This window comes from Mesoplodon densirostris, chromosome 8, assembly GCF_025265405.1.
Source record: "Mesoplodon densirostris isolate mMesDen1 chromosome 8, mMesDen1 primary haplotype, whole genome shotgun sequence".
Taxonomy (NCBI): Eukaryota; Metazoa; Chordata; class Mammalia; order Artiodactyla; family Ziphiidae; genus Mesoplodon; species Mesoplodon densirostris.
The window spans coordinates 77,715,680-77,737,569 of NC_082668.1; the positions used below are offsets into that span (position 1 = coordinate 77,715,680).

At 38.8% G+C, this 21,890-nt stretch overlaps 1 protein-coding gene across 1 annotated transcript; it reads left to right on the plus strand.

Annotated features, from left to right (window-relative positions):
* Positions 1 to 4,874: 4,874 nt before the first annotated feature.
* Positions 4,875 to 5,307, plus strand: LOC132495321 (centromere protein X-like). The gene has a single exon (XM_060107133.1). It carries the CDS (start codon positions 4,887 to 4,889, stop codon positions 5,124 to 5,126), a length of 240 nt encoding a protein of 79 aa, XP_059963116.1. The 5' UTR covers positions 4,875 to 4,886; the 3' UTR covers positions 5,127 to 5,307.
* The last annotated feature ends 16,583 nt before the right edge of the window (positions 5,308 to 21,890 follow it).

A 21,890-nucleotide genomic window follows, 5' to 3' on the forward strand; every position in this document is an offset into this window, starting at 1 on the left:
GAAGAAGGAATAAGTGAGCTGGAAGACAAAATGGTGGAAATAACGGCCGAGGAGCAGAATAAAGAGAAAAGAACAAAAAGAATTGAAGACAATCTCAGAAACCTCCGGGAAAACACTAAACGTACCAACATTCGAATTATATGGGTCCCAGAAGAAGAAGAGAAAAAGAAAGGATCTGAGAAAATATTTGAAGAGATTATAGTTGAAAACTTCCCTAACATGGGTGAAAAGAAATAGTCACCCAAGTCCAGGAAGCACAGAGAGTCTCATACAGGATAAATCCTAGGAAAAACACACCAAGATACATATTAATCAAACTAACAAAAATTAAATTCAAAGAAAAAATATTAAAAGCAGCAAGGGAAAAACAAAAAATAACATACAATGGAATCCCCATAAGGTCATCAGCTGATTTTTCAGTGGAAACTCTGCAGGCAAGAAGGGAGTGATGGGGCTTCCCTGGTGGCGCAATGGTTGAGAATCCACCTGTCAATGCAGGGGACATGGGTTTGAGCCCTGGTCCAGGAAGATCCCACGTGCCATGGAGCAGCTAAGCCCGTGTGCCACAACTGCTGAGCCTGCACTCTAGAGCCCACGAGCCACAACTACTGAAACCCGTTCACCTAGAGTCCGTGCTCCGTGTTGAGAAGCCACCGCAATGAGAAGCCCGTGCACCAGAATGAAGAGGAGACCCCACTCGTGGCAACTACAGAAAGCCCGCGTGCAGCAACAAAGACCCAACACAGCCAAAAAAATAAAATAAAATAAAATAAAATAAATTTAAAAAAATAGAAGGGAGTGGCAGGATATACTTAAACTGATGAAAGAGAAATACCTACAACCAAGATTACTCTACCCAGCAAGGCTCTCATTCAGATATGATGAAGTCAAAAGCTTTTCAGACAAGCAGAAGCTAAGAAAATTCAGCACCACCAAACCAGCTTTACTACAAATGCTAAAGAAAGTTCTTTAAGCAGGAAACACGAGAGAAGAAAAAGACCCACAAAAACAAATCCAGGGGCTTCCCTGGTGGCGCAGTGGTTGAGAGACCGCCTGCCGATGCAGGGGACACGGGTTCGTGTCCCGGTCTGGGAAGATCCCACATGCAGCGGAGCAGCTGGGCCCGTGAGCCACGGCCGCTGAGCCTGCACGTCCGGAGCCTGTGCTCTGCAACGGGAGAGGCCACAACAGTGAGAGGCCCGCATACCACAAAAAACAAACAAACAAACAAACAAACAAACCCAAAAAACAAACCCAAAACAATTAAGAAAATGGTAATAGGAACATACATATCGATAATTACCTTAAATGTAAATGGATTAAATGCCCCAACCAAAAGAAACAGACTGGCTGAACAGATACAAAAACAAGACCCATATATATGCTTTCTACAAGAGACCCACTTCAGACCTAGGGACACATACAGACTGAAAGTGAAGGGATGGAAAAAGGTATTCAATGCAAATGGAAATCAAAAGAAAGCTGGAGTAGCAATACTTGTATCAGATAAAATAGACTTTAATATAAAGACTGTAACAGGAGCTAAGGAGGGACACTACATAATCATCAAAGGCTCAATCCAAGAAAAAGATATAACAATAATAGATGTTGCTCCTAACATAGGAGCAACTCAATACATAAGGCAAGTGCTAACAACCATGAAAGGAGAAATTGACAGTAACACAATAATAGTAGGGGACTTTAATACCCTACTTACACCAGTGGACAGATCATCCAAACAGAAAATAAATAAGGAAACACAAGCTTTAAATGACACAACAGACCAGAAAGGTCTCATTGATATTTATAGAACATTCCACCCAAAAGTAGCAGAACACACTTTCTTCTCAAGTGCACATGGAACATTCTCCAGGATAGATCACATCTTGTATCACAAATCAAGCCTCAGAAAATTTAAGAAAACTGAAATCATATCAAGCATCTTTTCTGGCCACAACACTATGAGATTGGAAATCAGTTACAAGAAAAAAACTGTAAAAAACACAAATACATGAAGGCTAAACAGTGTGCTACTAAATAACCAAGACATTACTGAAGAAATCAAAGAAGAAATTTAAAAAATACATAGAAACAAATGACAGTGAAAACAGGACAACCGAAAACCTATGGGACACAGCAAAAGCAGTTCTAAGAGGGAAGTTTTTTTTTTTTTTTTTCCCAGTACGCGGGCCTCTCACTGCTGTGGCCTCCCCCATTATGGAGCACAGGCTCCGGACACGCAGGCTCAGCGGCCATGGCTCACGGGCCCAGCCACTCCGTGGCATGTGGGACCCTCCCGGACCAGGGCACGAACCCATGTCCCCTGCAATGGCAGGCAGACCCTCAACCACTGAGCCACCAGGGAAGCCCTAAGAGGGAAGTTTATAACAATACAGTCAAACCTCAAGAAACAAGAAAAATCACAAATAAACAATCTAACCCTACACTTAAACAACTAGAGAAAGAAGAACAAAGAAAACCCAAGGTCAGTAGAAGGAAAGAAATCATAAAGATGAGAGCAGAAATAAATGAAATAGAAGCGAAGAAAATAATAGCAAAGATCAATAAAATTAAAAGCTAGTTCTTTGAGGAGATAAAGAAAATTGATAAACCCTTAGCCATACTCGTCAAGAAAAAAAGGGAGAGGACACAAATCAATAAAATTAGAAATGAAAAAGGAGAAATCACAACTGACATTGCAGAAATACAATGGATTATAAGAGACTACTACAAACAGCTATATGCCAATAAAATGGACAACCATGAAGAAATGGACAAATTCTTGGAAAGGTACAACTTTCCAAGAATGAACCAGGAAGAATTAGAAAATAAAAACAGATCTATCACAAGTAATGAAATGGAAACCGTAATTTAAAATCTTCCAGCAAACAAAAGTCCAGGACCAGATGGCTTCACAGGCGAATTCCATCAAACATTTAGAGAAGAGCTAACACTGAAAATTCGCAAACTCTTCCAAAAAATTGCAGAGGGAGAAACACTCCCAAACTCTTTCTATGAAGCTGCCATCACCTTGATACCAAAACCAGAAAAAGATATCACCAAAAAAGAAAATTATAGACCAATATCACTGATGAACATAGATGCAAAAATCCTGAACAAAATACTAGCAAACAGAATCCAACAGCACATTAAAAGGATCATACACCACGATTAAGTGGGATTTATCCCAGGGATGCAAGGATTCTTCAAAACATGCAAATCAATCAATGTGGTACACCACATTAACAAATTAAGGAATAAAAACCATATGATCATCTCAATAGATGCAGAGAAAACTTCTGACAAAATTCAACACCGTTTATGATAAAAACTCTCCAGAAAATGGGCACAGAGGGAACCTACCTCAACATAATAAAGGACATATATGACAAACTCACAGCAAGCATCATACTCAATGGTGAAAAACTGAAAGAATTTCCACTAAGATCAGGAACAAGACGACGATGTCCCCTCTTGTCACTCTTCTTCCACATAGTTTTGGAAGTCCTAGACACAGCACTCAGAGAAGAAAAAGAAATGAAAGGAATACAAATTGGAGAAGAAGAAGTAAAACTGTCACTATTTGCCAATGACATGATACCATAAATAGAAAATCCTAAAGATGAAAACTACTAGAACTAATCAATGAATGTGGTAAGTTTGCAGGATACAAAATTAATGCACAGAAATCTCTGGCATTCCTATACCAACAACGAAAAATCAGAAAGAGAAATTAAGGAAACACTCCCATTTACCATTGCAACAAAAAGAATAAAATACCCAGGAATAAACCTGCCTAAGGAGATGAAAGACTTGTACTCAGAAAACTATAAAACACTGATGAAAGAAATCAAAGATGACATAAACAGATGGAGAAATATACCATGTTCTTGGATTGAAAGAATCAATATTGTGAAAATGACTCTACTACCAGAGAAATCTACAGATTCAATGCAATCCCTATCAAACTACCAATGGCATTCTTCACACAATTAGAGCAAAAAATTTTACAATTCGTATGGAAACACAAAAGACCCCAAATAGCCAAAGCAATCTTGAGAAAGAAAAATGGAGTTGGAGGAATCAGGGTCCCTGACTTCAAACTATACCACAAAGCTACAGTAATCAAGACAGTATGGTACTGGCACAAAAACAGAAATATAGATCAATGGAACAGGATAGAAAGCCCAGAGATAAACCCACACACATATGGTAACCTTATCTTTGATAAAGCAGGCAAGAATATACAATGGAGAAAAGACAGCCTCTTCAATAAGTGGTGCTGGGAAAACTGGACAGCTACATGTAAAAGAATGATATTAGAACACTCCCTAACACCACACACAAAAATAAACTCAAAATGGATTAAAGACCTAAATATAAGGCCAGACACTATAAAACTCTTAGAGGAAAACATAAGAAAAACACTCTATGATGTAAATCACAGCAAGATGCTTTTTGACCCACCTCCTAGAGAAATGGAAATAAAAACAAAAATAAACAAATGGGACTTAATGAAACATAAAAGCTTTTGCACAGCAAAGGAAAACATAAACAAGACAAAAAGACAACCCTCAGAATGGGAGAAAATATTTGCAAATGAAGCAACTGACAGAGGATTAATCTCCAAGATTTACAAGCAGCTCATGCAGCTCAATATCAAAAAAACAAACAAAACAATCCAAAAATGGGCAGAAGACCTAAACAGACATTTCTCCAAAGAAGATATACAGATTGCCAACAAACACATGAAAGAATGCTCAACATCATTAATCATTAGAGAAATGCAAATCAAAACTACAATGAGATATTATCTCACAACAGTCAGAATGGCCATCAACAAAAATCTACGGGGGCTCCGGAGGGCACGCACCTTGGTGGCGGTCATGGAGGAAATCGGCACTGGCTTCCGGAAAGAGCTGGTGAGCAAGCTGCTGCACTTGCATTTTAAAGACAACAAGACCAAAGTCAGCGGGGACGCGCTGCAGCTCACGGCCGAGCTGCTCAAGATCTTCGTTGTGGAAGCGGCCATCCGCAGCATCCGGCAGGCCCAGGCAGAGGACCTGGCCCAAGTGGACGTGGAGCAGCTGGAGAAGGTGCTGCCTCAGCTGCTTCTGGACTTCTAGGGGTTTCCACCCTCACTGTGGCCACCGGTCCAAGTCACGGCCTCTGGCTTCAGACGGGACAGGAGCTGCTGATTCCCCAACGTTCTCCTCCAGCTCCCAGGATTGGCCAGGTGCCAGCAAACCACCACTCTCTTCCCCATCGTCCCCTCTGCCTGCTGCTGATGGCCGGGATGCAGCAGATGGAGGGGTCGCTGACAGGATGAGGGTCCTGGCACCCGGGCTGGTGCCCTCCCCTCATGCCCCCACCCTCAGGATAGCCGAGCACCCACCAGTGTGGGAGAAGCACTTGGTCACTGGGAAGCAGGTGCGGGAGACCCGTCCGCCTGAGCAGGTAGCCTGTGTGTCCTCCACAAACAAGCAGAACGGTGTGGTTCTGCCACTGACATCAAAGCTTGTGTGTCACCTTATAGCCATCTGATATTCCCCTCAAAAGATGCCCACCTGAGCTACGTATTTGTCCTCACAAAGCCGTATCAGTAAATCAGAGCCGCCTCCCCCCCCCAAAAAAAAATCTACAAACAACAGATGCTGGAGAGAGGGTGTGGAGAAAAGGGAACCCTCTTGCACTGCTGGTGGGAATGTAAAATGATACAGCCACTATGGAGAACAGTATGGAGGTTCCTTAAAAAACTAAAAATAGAACTACCATACGACCCAGCACAATCCCACTACTGGGCATATACCCTGAGAAAACCGTAATTCAAAAAGGGTCATGTACCACAATGGTCATTGCAGCACTATTTACAATAGCCAGGACATGGAAGCAACCTAAGTGTCCATCGACAGACGAATGGATAAAGAAGATGTGGCACATATATACAATGGAATATTACTCAGCCATAAAAAGGAACGAAATTGAGTCATTTGTAGAGATGTGGCTGGATCTAGAGACTGTCATACAGAGTGAAGTAAGTCAGAAAGAGAAAAACAAATACTGTATGCTAACACATATATATGGAATCTTAGAAAAAAAAAGTTGTCATGAAGAACCTAGGGGCAGGACGGGAATAAAGACGCAGACCTACTAGAGAATAGACTTGAGGACACGGGGAGGGGGAAGGGTAAGCTGGGACGAAGTGAGAGAGTGGCATGGACATATATATACTACCAAATGTAAAACTGGTAGCTAGTGGGAAGCAGCCGCATAGCACAGGGAGATCAGCTCGGTGCTTTGTGACCACCTAGAGGGGTGGGATGGGGAGGGTGGGAGGGAGGGAGATGCAAGAGGGAAGAGATATGGGGATATATGTATATGTATAACTGATCCACTTTGTTATAAAGCAGAAACTAGCATACCACTGTAAAGCAATTATACTCCAATAAAGATGTTAAAAAAAAAAAAAGACAGTATGGTACTGGCACAAAAACAGAAATACAGATCAACGGTACAAGATAGAATGCCCAGAGATAAACCCACGCACATATGGGCACCTAATTTCCGACAAAGGAGGCAAGAACATACAATGGAGAGAAGACAGCCTCTTCAATAAGTGGTGCTGGGGAAACTAGACAATGTAAAGTAGTTGGCTGGTGGGAAGCAGCCGCATAGCACAGGGAAATCAGCTCAGTGCTTTGTGATGACCTAGAGGGGTGGGACAGGGAAGGTGGGAGGGAGGTTCAAGAGGGAGGGGATATGGGGACGTGTGTATGCATATGGCTGATTCACTTTGTTGTGCAACAGAGACTAGCACAGTATTGTGAAGTAATTATACTCCAATAAAGATCTATTAAAAAAATTAGTATCGGGCTTCCTTGGTGGTGCAGTTGTTGAGAGTCCGCCTGCCGATTCAGGGGACACGGGTTCGTGCCCCGGTCCGGGAAGATCCCACATGCCGTGGAGCGGCTGGGCCTGTGAGCCATGGCCGCTGAGCCTGCGCGTCTGGAGCCTGTGCTCCGCAATGGGAGGGGCCACAGCGGTGAGAGGCCCGCGTACCGCAAAAAAAAAAAAAAAAAAAAAAAAAGTAGTATCTATAATCTTCCTATATTGTAATTTCTTCATATGTAAATATCTCAGCAGTGCAGCTAAACTGTGAATTCCATGAGAGCGGAGATGATATCCTGTGTTCCATTGCATATTCCAACACGGAAGCTCTCAGTTTGGGTTAAAGATGATACTGAGCTATACAGATGATAATGTTCCCAAGTTTAAGCCTGTCTCTTCCATGAACAATGAGCTTATTTGGAAAATAAATATCATCAGTTGCCAGAGGTTTACTGTGAGGACGTTTGTGTGCTGCCAGGAGGCATGATCAGCGGATGTGGATCAGCTGTAGAGCACAGACCGTGTCTTGTGTTCCTCCTCCTCCCTTCCCTCTGGCTCCAGCCAAGTGGGCAGAAAGGTGAAAAGGAAAACTTGGATTCAGCTGTGAGAGTCACAGGTGTGTTCTGTGGGTGACTTGTGTGAACCACCCTCTCTCAGCATGTTTAACCCTGAGCAGAAAAGAAGACCAGGGTTCCCCAGCTCACGTGGGATTGTGGTCAACATGACACCTGGGAATACCACCCACTGAATGACAATAAGGGTTGTGTGCAACCATCATATCCCCTTCTTATGCTTTCTTCCTGAGCTAACCCACTCATCTAATGCCAAGTTCTAGAACCAATCCTTTTACAGCAACCTGAACTTTGAAAAATTTTCTAGTCCACCACACTCTGTACACTTAGGCAAATTTTGCTTAAATTACTCCCAATTGTGACATAATTAAAAATTCCATACCTTCATTATATAGATTTCCTCACTAAAGAAAACTTGGGCCAATTAGACAAATAGATGAAGGGGAAAAAAAGTCACCCAGAGTTCTCCTACCCCAAAACAACAAGTGTTAATATCTAGCCTATTTCTCATTTATTTGCCGGTACGTGTATATATATAACTAGGATTGAGATGTATAGTTACAGGGTTTTTTTTTTTAGTTTTTTTTTTGTTGCTGTTGAAGTACAGTTGTTTTACAATGTTGTGTTGATATCTGCTGTACAGTAAGGTGACTCAGTTATACATTAAAAAAAATGGTTGACTACTATTGAGTTGGTCAAAAAATTTGTTCAGGTTTTTCCGTAAGATGTTACAAAAACCTAAATGAACTTTTTGGCCAACCCAACTACTATTAGAAGTTCAGGGAAAGGACTGGATATAGTCAAGGATCTCTTGCTTGAAGGTTTTGATTCAGATATCTGCTTCTACACAACAAACTTACTGTCTTTCTCATAATTCCGTGGGTTAACTGGGCTTAGATGGGTGGTTTTCTGTTGGTCTCACTGGGGGTCTCTCATATGGTTGTAGTCATATGGCAGCTGGGGCTGGAGTCATTTGGAGGCTTGACTGTAGTGGAATGTTCCAGATGACTTCTTCCCTCCTGTATCTGGTGCTTTAGTGCTCCACCACATAGCATGTCTCTTTACAGAGCTCCTCATCCTCCAGGGCTCTCCATGTGGCCTATCTTTCATCAGGGTAGTCAGACTTCTCATAGGCAACTGGCTTCTGAGAACACAGAAGCAGAAGATGCCAAGCCTTTTCTAATGGTTAGGCCAGAACTGGCACAGCCATCACTTCTGTCTGTTATATTATAGAAGTCACAATGCCACCCAGATTCAATGTGGAGGGAAGGAACTACAGAAGGGCCTGACAACTGGGAAGCTGGCTCACTGGGTGTGGTCTTTGGTGCCAGCTAGCATAGTTGGCATGTGGAAATGAGTATGTAGAGTATGGCACATTCAAAACGAAGGACAGATAAGGTAGAAGAACCAATAACTGAAGTGGACAGAGAGTAAGAGAGATTCAAGCTGGGATGGGATGGGGCAGCTGGTTAGTAACAGGAGATGAGTGAAGGCGGGGATCAGAGCAGCTGCAGGTTTCGGTCAGAGAACACCACCTCTAGGTCCTAGAGTACTATAGGCAGAAAAACCATCACCAAGGAAGCACAGGGAAGTAGCCACAGACAACATGACAGGTGCAACAGACAAGGCCCTGGGTGCTGGAGTGACACGCAGGCCACAGAAGCAGCCTCAAGGGCTTGATGCGGAGTGAGGGGGGCTTCCTTATCACCTGTGCTTGGGATCAGGACTGATCACAGATTCTGGAAGAGCAGTAAGTGTACTGTTTGAGATTCAGAAATACTTGGTTTGGGCAAGAGGAAAAGAAAATAGAGCCAGCCCAGTTATCACACCTTGGTGCTCAGGAGTGTTATGCATATTTTAATTTGCATATCTACTTGCTCAAGGCTTCCTCTGTTCCCCTACTCATCTAAAGGAACTTTGCAAGAGGGAAAGGAATTAATAAATTCAGAGCTGAGTTTTTCTCCTGAAGTGATAAGAATCACAGACTCCTCTGATGCCCACTTTCACATCATCTCACACCTGATTTATTCTAACTAATCATAAGGAGTTCCCCCAATCTTAGTCTTCTTTCTGCTTCCATCCAACATGTACCCTGCTCTCATGTTAACCTTCCAAAAGCACTGTCTTTGTTTCTGTATCCAATAAAGCATGAACTATTTATACTGTCAACATGATAAAGTTCAAACACCTTAGGCTGTTATTCAAGGGTCCATAGGCCTGTGTCAGAGAAGGACGGGCTTAGGTTGGAGGATGACAGAAGTGAAACTCGCAGATACCAATAGGTACCAATTTCTAGCTTTATCAAGCCTTAGTGGGTACACAAACAGCACAAAGGAAATATCCGAATGGTGCATCATTTCCTTTGTCATGGGGACAGACCAAGGAGGGGACGATGGTCATCAGCCTGCAGGAGTGAAAATTCTGCCAGGTCTGAACAAAAGGACTCACAGAAATTTATTTTCTTCCCTACTGGAAGGGTCCCAATATCAACTTCTGCTACCTTGTAAAGCCACTCAACAAACCATGACACTTTGAATAATTATCCATGCCTAATGTTTGAGTTCTGGGTCTCAATATTCTGGTTGCATAATATTCTACAATCGTTTGCTCTGTGCCTGCACCACAGGTTATACAGTTTCCTTTATCTACATGTGTGTAGAGGACTAGGAGATTTTTCCATTTCCCCTCAGAGGTTTTCTGAGGGTGGTCTTGGTCATGGTCTCCACAGAAGTCCTTTGCAATGGCGTCCCAACTTCATGTTTTAACTTATATACTAGGTCATAAGTCTACTGTAAAACTCTTTCTCCTCCTTGACACAGTCCTTTGGACCCATCCAACCCTGTCTACCTTTTCTGTTCCTTTCACTTCTTAGCTCTTTCTTATCTCTGTGCATAAGGTGGAAAAGGAGAGCAGAGAAGGAATTGAGAAGACATAAGTTGTTCCAATGTCCCAAGAAGCTGAGGAGTTGGACCACAGACATTAGGGAAGCAAGCGGGATACGACATGTCCTGCTCTGTAGTTCTCTCATATCTACTGCCTTTTACTTGTATTTTTTCCTAAATATGTGAGATGTTTTATCTCCCCAAATTCTGAGCATGCTTTAGGAAGACAAGGGGTTTTGAACTTTGTCTTTCTACCATGTATATTTATCCTATCCAGAGAAGCTATAGATAACTATTTCTTGGTTGAGTATCCCATATAAAGGCAAAATCATATAGTTCAATCCATCCATTCACTGAGTCAACAAGCATTTATTGACAGACCCCTATTCACCTTGAAGCCCTGCTAGATGTTGCCCATCACAGTGAATGGTTTATGCAGGTTCTAGAGCTCCTACATTCCCCAGCATCTGATACATAGCACCTATAAAATAATCCAGCTTTGAAAACCATTATTATAAAAGTAATACAGGCTCATGGTAAACATTAAAACAGTGTAAAAGCGTATAAAGAAAAAAGTAAAACTTCCCTGGTCACCACTCCATCAAAATTTTCTGTTCCAATTACTCAAAAGCAACAGTCGCTGATAGTTTCTTATATCCTTCCAGAAATGTGCATTATTCTTTTTACATAAATGAGATCATCCTATATGTATTTTTCCGTTGTTGCTCCCCACGCCTCACCTATATAATATACCTTGGTTCTTTTTTCATATTAGTCCATGTAACTCTCCCTGCTTTTTTTTTTTTTTGTAACAGCTTTACTGAGATATAATCCACACACCATATAATTCACCCATTTAAGCTGTATAATTCAATGGTTTTTAGAATATTCATAGAATTGTGTAACCATCACCACAATCCTCATTCTTTTTAATGGTTGCAGAGACTCTGTTTTCTCTTAAGCCATAATTTCAGTAAATATTTGTTGAATTGAATTAAGCCATAGATTTGGACAGAGAAAGTAGGGTAAAAAAGCAGATTTTCTAGAAACATAAAAATAAAGAAGCTCTGAGGCTTCTGCTGGTCTTTTAAGTCAATTTTAAGTAACAATGCTATATTGATATGAAACATGGATGAGAAAATATTTTCTTCACATTATTTGGATATTTTCTTTCTAGATAATAGAGTCACAATGCACATGGACATAACTTCAAGTTTCATTGTGCTGGATTTTCTTTAGCAAGTGAATTATTTTTACTTCCAAGTAAAGTTTTATTTCATTTTAGTAAGTTTAAAAGTAAATATTACCTTTAATAATCTTCTCAAACTAAGCTTATAATATGTCAATAGTAACAGGACAATTTTTTTGCAGCATTTGTTTTAAATATATATGAAGGTAATTATTTTAGATTAATACAATATTTATAAAATGTAAGGAAATGCAAGCAAATTGTTTTTGAAATTGTTTATAAATATTAGGAGTTTTAAGCATATGTGGTGCTAAGTAATATTGACATGTCTGGGAAAACGTGCAAAGTAGAAGGAAAATAATGTGACTACTCTTTCCCCACAATTACATTCCCACATATAAAATAACAAATTCTCTAAGGGACAAAAAAGGAAAAAAAAAGGTATTTGGTAGTATTAGTAAGGCCTACATTGACATTAGAAACATGTATTTAAATAATTTAAATAAACAAACCTGAGTCAAGTTAAGCAGTAAAAAAAACAGACTCAAATACTATGGAAGGTAGCAAAGGACAAGAACACAGTCACTTGTTAGAATAAAAAAAGAATTACTGTAGAGGTTGGAAAACATCTTCCTAGAGATTTTAAAAATATGAACAGGACAGATTTGATACCACACTCCTCCCTAATGATTGAGACTTGATTCCATAAGGGGTCACATAGTTTGTGAATTCTATTATTATAATCCAGTCCCACACTGAGTCTCAAAGTGAAATACTCAGTGTTTCAAAATGTTCAATGTTTAAGTTCCTGAAAAGTTTCCCACTCAGGACCTCTCCAGCACTCATCAGTAATCTATCAAGTGTTCATCCTCAAATGTATCAGCCAACATACAACCATTTTTCCAAAATAACTTGATCAGATGTCAGAAACAGTAGAATTCTCAGACCTTTTTTTTCTCCTTAGATCAAGCGTCATCATTTCTGGGATTTGACTGAGATCTTTAAAAGTCTGTATCTTAGATTTTTCTCATAACCTCTCTAGGTAAAGTCTTGGTCTTAAGAGGTCTCCAATTTTCCCAGGTTTCCTTAAAAATGTCTTTTACCTTCAGAATGACAATATTTTACCTCTGTGTCCTACAGTTAAAATCTAGCATAACTAAGGAGATGATGAAACTGTGTTAATGGGGGCAAAATAAAACCCAAGAAAATGCAGTCCCCATAAAGAATAACTAAATATATGCCAGATGTAGGAAGCCTCACCCTCTTCATGATTTTTAAAAATAAAAATACTACATAGGACTTTAGGTATGGGAAAATGGGCTAAACTTTTTAAGAAGAAAGTAATTTTCAGTAGGCCCTTTCATAGAGTAGAAAACAATGCTGTGGAAAATAGCAGTCAGCAACTAATGTGACATTCAAAAAAAACCCCAAAAACACCATGTAAATGTTGTTTTTATCCTACTTTTTGGAGACAGAGAAAATGATAATTGGGAGGACAGACTACTGAGATGGAGGGATTATCTACAGAGGGCATGAGACTGAAAAAAGAGGAAATTTTGTGGTTGGTACATTAGAGGAACTGAAAAAAGAACAGTGTATCAGTGCATCCATAGTAGCAAACAGCAAAACCCACTTAAGCTAGTTGAAATAGGAAAGCCATTTATTAAAGGGCGTTAGGTAGTTCCTAGAATTTCTGGGACGGCCAGAGAAGATGCTCAACCCTCACTAGGAGACTGCTTCCCTGAAGACCCACTGCAGCTCTGCTAGTCCCATGCACCTTTGCTTGCATCACCTATCCTGAGAGCGAGATACTAAAAGTATGGTAATAGATGTTGACTCGACTTATTGCGGTTATCATTTCATAATATATACAAATATTAAAACATGTTGTACACCTGAAATTAATTTAATGTTATATGTCAATTATACCTCAATTTTAAAAAGAAGGAGGAGGAGGGAGAAGAGGAGGAGATGATGATGATGATGATGACACGCTGGCAGAGCTAGCTGGAAAAAATACGACATGCAGGCATACCTCGGAGATATTGCGGGCTTGGTTCCAGACCACTGCAATAAAGCACCTATTGCAATAAAGCAAGTCACACAAAATTCTTGGTTTCCCAGTGTACATAAAAGTTATGTTTACACTATACTGTAGTAGTCTATTATGTGTGCGAGCATTATGTTCAAACATGTTTGTACCTTAATTATAAAATACTTCATTGCTAAAACATGCTAACCATCATCTGAGCCTTCAGCGAGTTGTAATCTTTTTGCGGTGGAGGGTCTTGCCTCAATGTTGATGGCTGATGACTGAGCAGGGTTGTGGCTGCTGAAGGTTGGGATGACTGTGGCAATTTCTTAAAATAGGACAACAATGATGTTTGCTATATCACTGAACTCTTCCTTTCACAAAGGATTTCTCTGTAGCCTGCAATGATGTTTGATAGCATTTTACTCACAGTACAACTTCTTTCAAAGTGGGAGTCAACCTGATCAAACCCTGCTGCTGCTTCATTAACTAAGTTTATGTAATATTCTAAATCCTTTGTCGTCATTTCAACAATCTTCATAGCATCTTTACCAGTAGTAGATTCAGTCTCAAGAAACCCCTTTCTTTGCTCATCCATAACAAGCAACTCTCCATCTGTTAGTTTTATCAGCAATTCAGATACATCTTCAGGTACCACTTCTAATTCTAGTCTTCTTGAAATTTCCACCACATCTGCAGTTACTTACTCCACTGAAGTCTTAAACCCCTCAAAGTCATCGATGTAGGTTGGAATCAACTTCTTCCAAACTCCTACTCCTACTCCTTCCCATGAATCACAAATGTTCTTCATGGCATCTAGAATGGTGAATCCTTTCCAGAAGATTTTCAATTTACTTTGTCCAGATCCATCAGAGGAATCACTATCTATGGCAGCTATAGCCTTACAAAATCCATGAGTTGCAAAATGGATGTTGTGTTAGCAGGCATGAAAACAACATGAATCTCATTGTACATCTGCATCAGAGTTCTTAAGTGCCCAGGGACATTGTCAATGAGCGGAAATATTTTGAAAGGAATCATTTTTTTTCTGAGCAGTAAGTCTCACGAGTGGGCTTCAATATTCAGTAAACCATGTTGTAAACAGGTGTGCTGTTGTCCAGGCTTTGTTGTTCCATTTATAGAGTACAGACAGAGTAGACTGAGCATAACCCAAGGGTCCTAGAATTTTCAAAATGGTAAATGAGCACTGGCTTCAACTTAAAGTCACCAGCAGCATTAGCCCCTAATGAGAGTCAGCCAGGTATTGACTTGTCCTCTCTAGCTATGAAAGTCTTAGAAGGCATATTCTTCTAATAGAAGGCTGTTTCACCTACACTGAAAATCATCTCTTATTTAGTGTAGCCACTGAAACTGTGCCCCATAGAATTAACAGAAGCTGATAACTATAGAAATTCTTGAACTTGTCTTACAGAAGAACAGATAAGGGATCACCTTGTTAAAACCCCTTTGCTTTTAAACTGTCTTCATTGATTGAGTTCACTTTAGTATTTTTTTCTTTCTTTCTCTTTTCCTCGCTTAAGCTGCATACCTTCCTAGCTTCATACAGCCCAGTTGTTTTATAGGAACTTGAAGTCAGCTCCTGCCCAGTGTGAGCTGGCTGGGGACTAGATGGAACTATGACCCTAAAACTGGGCCTGCTCAGATGTCCAATGAATGCTCTTTTGATGTTAGAGTGCTGGAAAATGCCACCCTCAGATCATGCTGTGTCTCCATTTTGAATATGCAGAATCATGTGGCACAACTTGGCTAACTGTTTGGCACAAGGGGCCTAGGTTTCAGCCATCTTGGCTTTCTGACATGCCTTCCTCACTAAGCTTGATCACTTCTAGCTTTTAATTTAAAGTGAGAGATATGCGACTCTTCTTTCACTTGAACATTTAGAGGCTAAGGGTTATTAACTGGCCTAATTTCAATATTGTTGTGTCACCTGGAATAGGGATGCCCAAGGAGAGGAAGACAGATGGGAAACAGCAAGTCGGTGGAGCAGTCAGAACACACACAATGTTTATCAATTAAGTTTGTCGTATTATATGAGCATGGTGCCAACACAATTACAACAGTAATATCAAAGATCACTGAACACAGATCACCATAACAAATATAATAATAAAAAAATTTTGAAATATTACGAGGATTATCAAGATGTGAAACAGAGACACGAAGTAAGCAAATGTTGTAAAAATCGCGCCCAGCGCAGGGTTGCCACAAACCTGCAACTTGTAAAAAACACAATATCTGTGAAGCACTATAAAGCAAAACACAATAAAATGAGGTATGCCTGTAGTTAAAATAAATAAAGAAAAGCCATGCAACTATTAGACCCCAAGCTGAAAGCTTCCATTACCACTAGAAAGTAGATTCTTGCTTTCTCACATAGCTCTTTTAGCAATGAAGTACCAAATGGGTGCATTTCATTGCCAAATAATATAACATGAGAGGCTGGGAAAACTGAGTATCTAGCTTCTACTCTGGAAGATGAATGCAAAATGTGGGGTATTCCCCAACTGTGAGAATGGTGTGGCAAGGAAGCCAAAAATCATGGCAAATATCAAACATGGGCACTATGGTTCCAGAGTTGGAACTAGAAAGGCAATAAGTCTTGACAGATTAGGTATTACAAGTGAGAGGGGGTGCATAGCATGATGAATGACAACCAGATTTCAGGTTTGCATAATGTGGTGGATGGTGGTACCATTACTTTGATGGGGTGGGCTAGAGGGAGGAACATGTTTAGTGCAAGAAAGGATCAAGAGTTCAGTTTGAAGGGATTCTGGGAAGATACCAGCAGAGGTGGCACAGTTTTTGAATCTCTTCCAATTATCCTATAAAAAGAAACAAAAATAAATAGGACAACAATGCCAAAAACCATGGGGATAATCTTCAATAGCAGGTGACAAGGTATTGCCATACACTGCAAAATATGAATGGGTAAGGAGTAAACCACTGAGAGTTATAAGACTTGAATGTACCATCTTTGCAGGACAGAAGAAATCAAGGGTATCAGATGGACTTGAGAAACCTAAAAGAGCCAAGAAGTATTTACTGGAAACTTCAGTTGAAACTGAGAGTTTTGCACTCCCTAATAATAAATGAGTACAGGAGTTTGCAGTAAAGTCTGAAGGAGCCAGAGAAATCTGGGCCCCATGAATTCCCAGACTAACAAGTCAAAACTTACTTATAGGACAAAGCCTCAGAATAATGAGAAAACTTCTGCAAAGAGAATCCAAATTGAGCAGCACAGGAACAAAAGAGTCAAAGGAAATAGCAGGTCCAGATAAAAGTAAGGGAAGACGTATCTCCAGAAAATAAGCTGCCAATTTTTTTGAACATTGCAGAAATACAACAAAAGAAAAAACTCTAGAACTGTGAAGTTAGAAGAACTATCTTAGTCACAACCACTTCTGAAAGTTAAGAAAAACCTGATTTCAAGTATAAATGAGTGAAGAAAAAGTTCAGATCTGGACATTAACAGGAAGAAACAGATTAAGAAGCAGAATAACATCCCTACAGATAAGGAATGAACACCAGAAAAACATCAGAAATAGATTAAAATTATAATCTAAAAATTAACAAAATATGAAAATGATACAAGATATGAAAGAATATTAATCAGAATTAGGAAAACTCAGAAATTAGGTGATATATTCTCAGGAGAAAATTATAAACAAAAGAAAAACATTTCAGAAATGAGGTTAACTAGAAGGAACAACAACAACAAAAAAGGCCAAAGGATTTGAATGGACATTTCTCCAAATAAGACACACAAATGGCCAATAAGCGCATAAAAAAAAAAAAGCTCAACATCACTATCATTAAGTAAATGGGAATCTAAACCACAATGAGATACCAATTCATATCTATTAAGATGGCTGTTAAAAACAAATAAAAAATGAAATAAGTGCTAGAGAGCTGTAGAGGATGTGGAGGTATTGGAACCCTTGTGCATCACTGTTGGGAATGTAAAGAGAAACAGCTGCTGTGGAAAACAATTTGACCACTCCTCAAGAAATTAAACATAGAATTACCATATCACCCAGTGGTTATACTTCTGGGTATATACTCAAAAGAATTGTTGGCAGGGGTGTGAACAAATATTTGTGCACCAATGTTCATAGAAGCCTTATTCATGATAGTCAAAAGGTAGAAACATACCAAATGTTCACTGAGACATGAACAAAATGTGGTTTAAAAAAAGTGGTATATAGGGGCTTCCCTGGTGGCGCAGTGGTTAAGAGTCTGCCTGCCAATGCAGGGGACACAGGTTCGAGCCCTGGTCCAGGAGGATCCCACATGCTGCAGAGCAGCTAGGCTCATGCACCACAACTACTGAGCCTGTGCTCTAGAGCCCGCAAGCCACAACTACTGAGCCCACAAGCCACAACTACTGAAGCCCACATGCCTAGAGCCCATGCTCTGCAACAAGAGAAGCCACTGCAATGAGAAGCAAATGCACCACAACGAAGAGTAGCCCCCACTCGCCACAACTAGAGAAAGCCCGGGCACAGCAATGAAGGCCCAATGCAGCCAAAAATAAAATAAATAAATAAATGATTTTAAAAATAAAATTAAATTAAAAAATTTAAAAAGTGGTATGTAAACACAGTGGAATATTATTCAGCCTTAAAAAGGAATGAAATTCTATACAAAAAGATTTTCAAAACCTGGGAAAAATAAAGAGATCAAAGGGATTCAAGAGAAAGTGACAAATAAAGACTACAAGTAAAGAAGACTCAACATAGCATAATACTATAACAGAGGTCCTTGGGGAGAAAATTAAAAGGGAACATAATACTAATAATTATAATTTTAAAAATATCCTGAAATGAAATTAAATTTATATTGTGAAAGGGAATACCATGACTGGGTATACTGACCCAGAATGGCCAACATCAAGATCAAGTCCATAAAACAAACTACTGTATGATTAGAAAAAAATATATATCCTTGGTACAATCGGGCAAAAGATCAAGTGATCATCAGGGAAATTAAAATCGGATTATAACCAGCCTTTTGACATTTTATGCTAAGGAAAGTAAATATAAATAAAGTATCTGATACTCAGGCAAAACGGACTTTCAACTATAAAGACCTCTGACAAACTGTTATCAACATTCAAGAATTCAGAAAATATTGTTTCCATGAGTAATTTCTGAAGATTTTTCTAGAAAACAGACAACCAAAATGAGAAGAAAGACACTGATATAAAGATTGGTGGCGATCAGTAAATACATATTTACTTATAGAACTAAGATTAAATTAGAGTTAAAAGAGAGAGAATATAATATTTACATAAGCTTTGACAATATAAAGTACAACTATAACAAAAGGAAAAAGAATAGAAAGTGCATAGAATTTTTTATTGTTGTTTTTATCATACTGGTATTTTATTCTAAGACTGTTTGTTGTGCATAAAATGTGAGATAATGTAAATGAGTAATATATTCTAATTCTAACATTTTCGCTGAGGAATGTGAGCAGCCTCTAGGAGCTGGAAAAGGCAAAGAAACAGATTTTCCACTAGAGTCTCCAGATGGGAATGCAGCCCCGTTGACATCTTGATTTTAGCCCAGTGAGACCCAAATCAGACTTCCAACTTTCAGAACAATAATAAATTTGTATTGTTCAAACCACTAAGTTTGTGGTAATTTGTTACAACAGTGATATAAAGTTAATACAAATTCCAAGCAAGAACCATACAGCAAAGTCCAGTCAACCCACGAAACCATGAAAGATAGTGAAAAAAAAAAACAAAAACGTAGCTTTGAACCACTAAGTTTTGTTAAAAAGCAACAGATAACTAGAATAGCAAGGAAGTTATCAAGTCTATTAAGTTGTCTTTAAAGAACCCATGAGCCAAACTGAAAAGACTTCCTTTGGGCAGGGAGGAGATAATTTGAGCAGAAATAGGATAATACTTCAACAGATTGAAACATCAAATTCCTTTAAATCTATGACTTCATAAAGATACAACAAAACTGATTACCTTTGGATGATATTAGAAAGCCAACTCATTATTTTCAAACCTCATAAGTTAATGGGAAAAAAAAGCCTCAAACACTTAGCTTACATTTCTTATCTTCTCTACCAAATAGAGAAGAAGGAAATTTTTCTTTATGTAAGGTTTCCACTAATAAAGGAAGGAGTGATTGAATTACAGAATTTCTAGCATGTAATCTATAATTAATTAATGGCTCTAGGCATTAAGAATTAGTAATAGCTAAAATTTCAAAAAAATGCTCAGATGACAGAACACAACAGTAAAATTAAGTGGTCTCGAAAAAAAAAAAAACCTGACTCTAATATAGCTTCTAAGTTCAACTACCAATTTATAGCACACACAAAGAACAGGACAGAGGAACATATTAAACTACACCAGGAGGACACCATCAAAAATATCCAACAGAGGAAATTCTACATGTAAATATATTTGTTTTTTCAAACAAATACATTTCAAGGGAAAAAACAAGGATGGAGGGGGAGGCCTATAGATTAAAAGACACTCAGACATAATTTTATAACTAAAACTAAAATACAGTGTTTAAGGATCTTCCCTTAGGTGATTCAACAGTAAAGAAAGAGACAGCTAGAAGGTCTAATCCCAGAACTCTCCATCACTTAGAGATCAATGGAGATGGAGGCATCAGCCAAGAAGACTGAGGAGTGACTAAAGAAGCAGAAGGTAAAGCAGACTGGTGTCACAGAAGCCAAGAGAAGAACATGTTCCAAGATGGGGTGGTTGTCAACAGAGTTTAAAGGCTGCCATGAAGTCAGTAAGATGAAGACTGAAAATGGTCATCAAATTTGTCAGTACGGAGTTCACTGGTGCCCTTGCTAAGAGCAGTGTCATTGGAGGGTGAGGGCAAAGCTGGCTCAGAACGAGTGACCGTAACTAGAAAGTGAGAAGACACCAAATATCTAGAGGCAACATTTTCAAGACGTTCACTTAAGAAGAGGAGCAGAGAAATAGCCTGGTAGCTAGCGGAAAATGTGGGCTTAATGGAAATCAATTTTTTAAGTGGAATTTATTCGAGCGTATTTGTATGCTGAAGGAGAACTTGAAGACATAGGAGAGAAAGAGGGTAACCAAACATGAGAAATTCTTGTGGACCTGAGAGGGGATGAAACCCAAATCTCACATGGATTTCAGATTTCTTTTATTTTGTGTCATTTAAAAAATACTGGTCAGGACTCACTAGATTGATTTAATGACCCACAGTTTGACAAACAACTGATCTAGGGCATATTATTTTACCTTCCTGAATCTATTTCCTTATCTGTAAAATGCAGATGACAATCTCATAAGGTTGTTATGATGGTCAAGTAAGACATTATATGTAAAGTACATATAGGGTACTGAGCACACAGTTTGTGCTCAATGAATGGTAACTATTATTAATACTATTTTTTAAAACAAAGAAAATTAATAAGGTCTGAGTCTGGGCATAGCCAGCATCTAGGCTGCTGCCCAAACCTCAACTAATATTTTCATCATAACCACAAGTATCAACTCCATGGTTCTCAAAATAGTGACACTACCTCCTGCTGTGTATCACCAGCTACTTGTATCTGTGTGATTGTTTAGAAATAGTAAAAAATTATGCTTAAGTTTTATTTGAAACACTTCCTTTCTATAAAGTCATCTAGATATTTAATAGATAACATGGAAATTTTGATAGCATTCTGAATTTTAAAACATTCCTTCCAAACAACCATACAAATACATTTTTCCAAGCCAAAACAGATATCCTTATGCTTGAAATGCTATTTCTAATTTCTAATTTATTCTTACAGGCTAATTTGCAAAATGAAGTTGTTTGGATGATTGGTTTGCAGTAAACATGGTATACCAAATTGGCTTCTAAATTTAGAGAAAGGTTGAGTCTCCTCTTATAATAATCGAGAAATAATAGAAGTATTAATGATAATGAAACTTCCATAATTAAAAAACTCAAATTCTGAAATAACAAGCAGAAATGAACATTAGTAGGTAGTAGCAACATAAACTGTAGTTCTTGCAAATGGTTATTTTGAGCTCTTTTTATGGCATAATGCAACCTCCAAAATTCAATTTACTAAATGATAATATATGTTCCATATGTGTCATAATTAAGTTCTTTGGAGAATTTAGTACTATTAAACATAACAAAGATATTGGAAATAGTCCATAAAAGTCTAAGAATCATAAAAGAAAAAGTTGTTTTTAACAGATGCTATGATTTCTATGTCTGATATTTGAAAAAATTTTAGAAAGTAGTATTAATTGTTATCCATATAAATGTATTCAAAGAAAAATCTTACTTATGTAT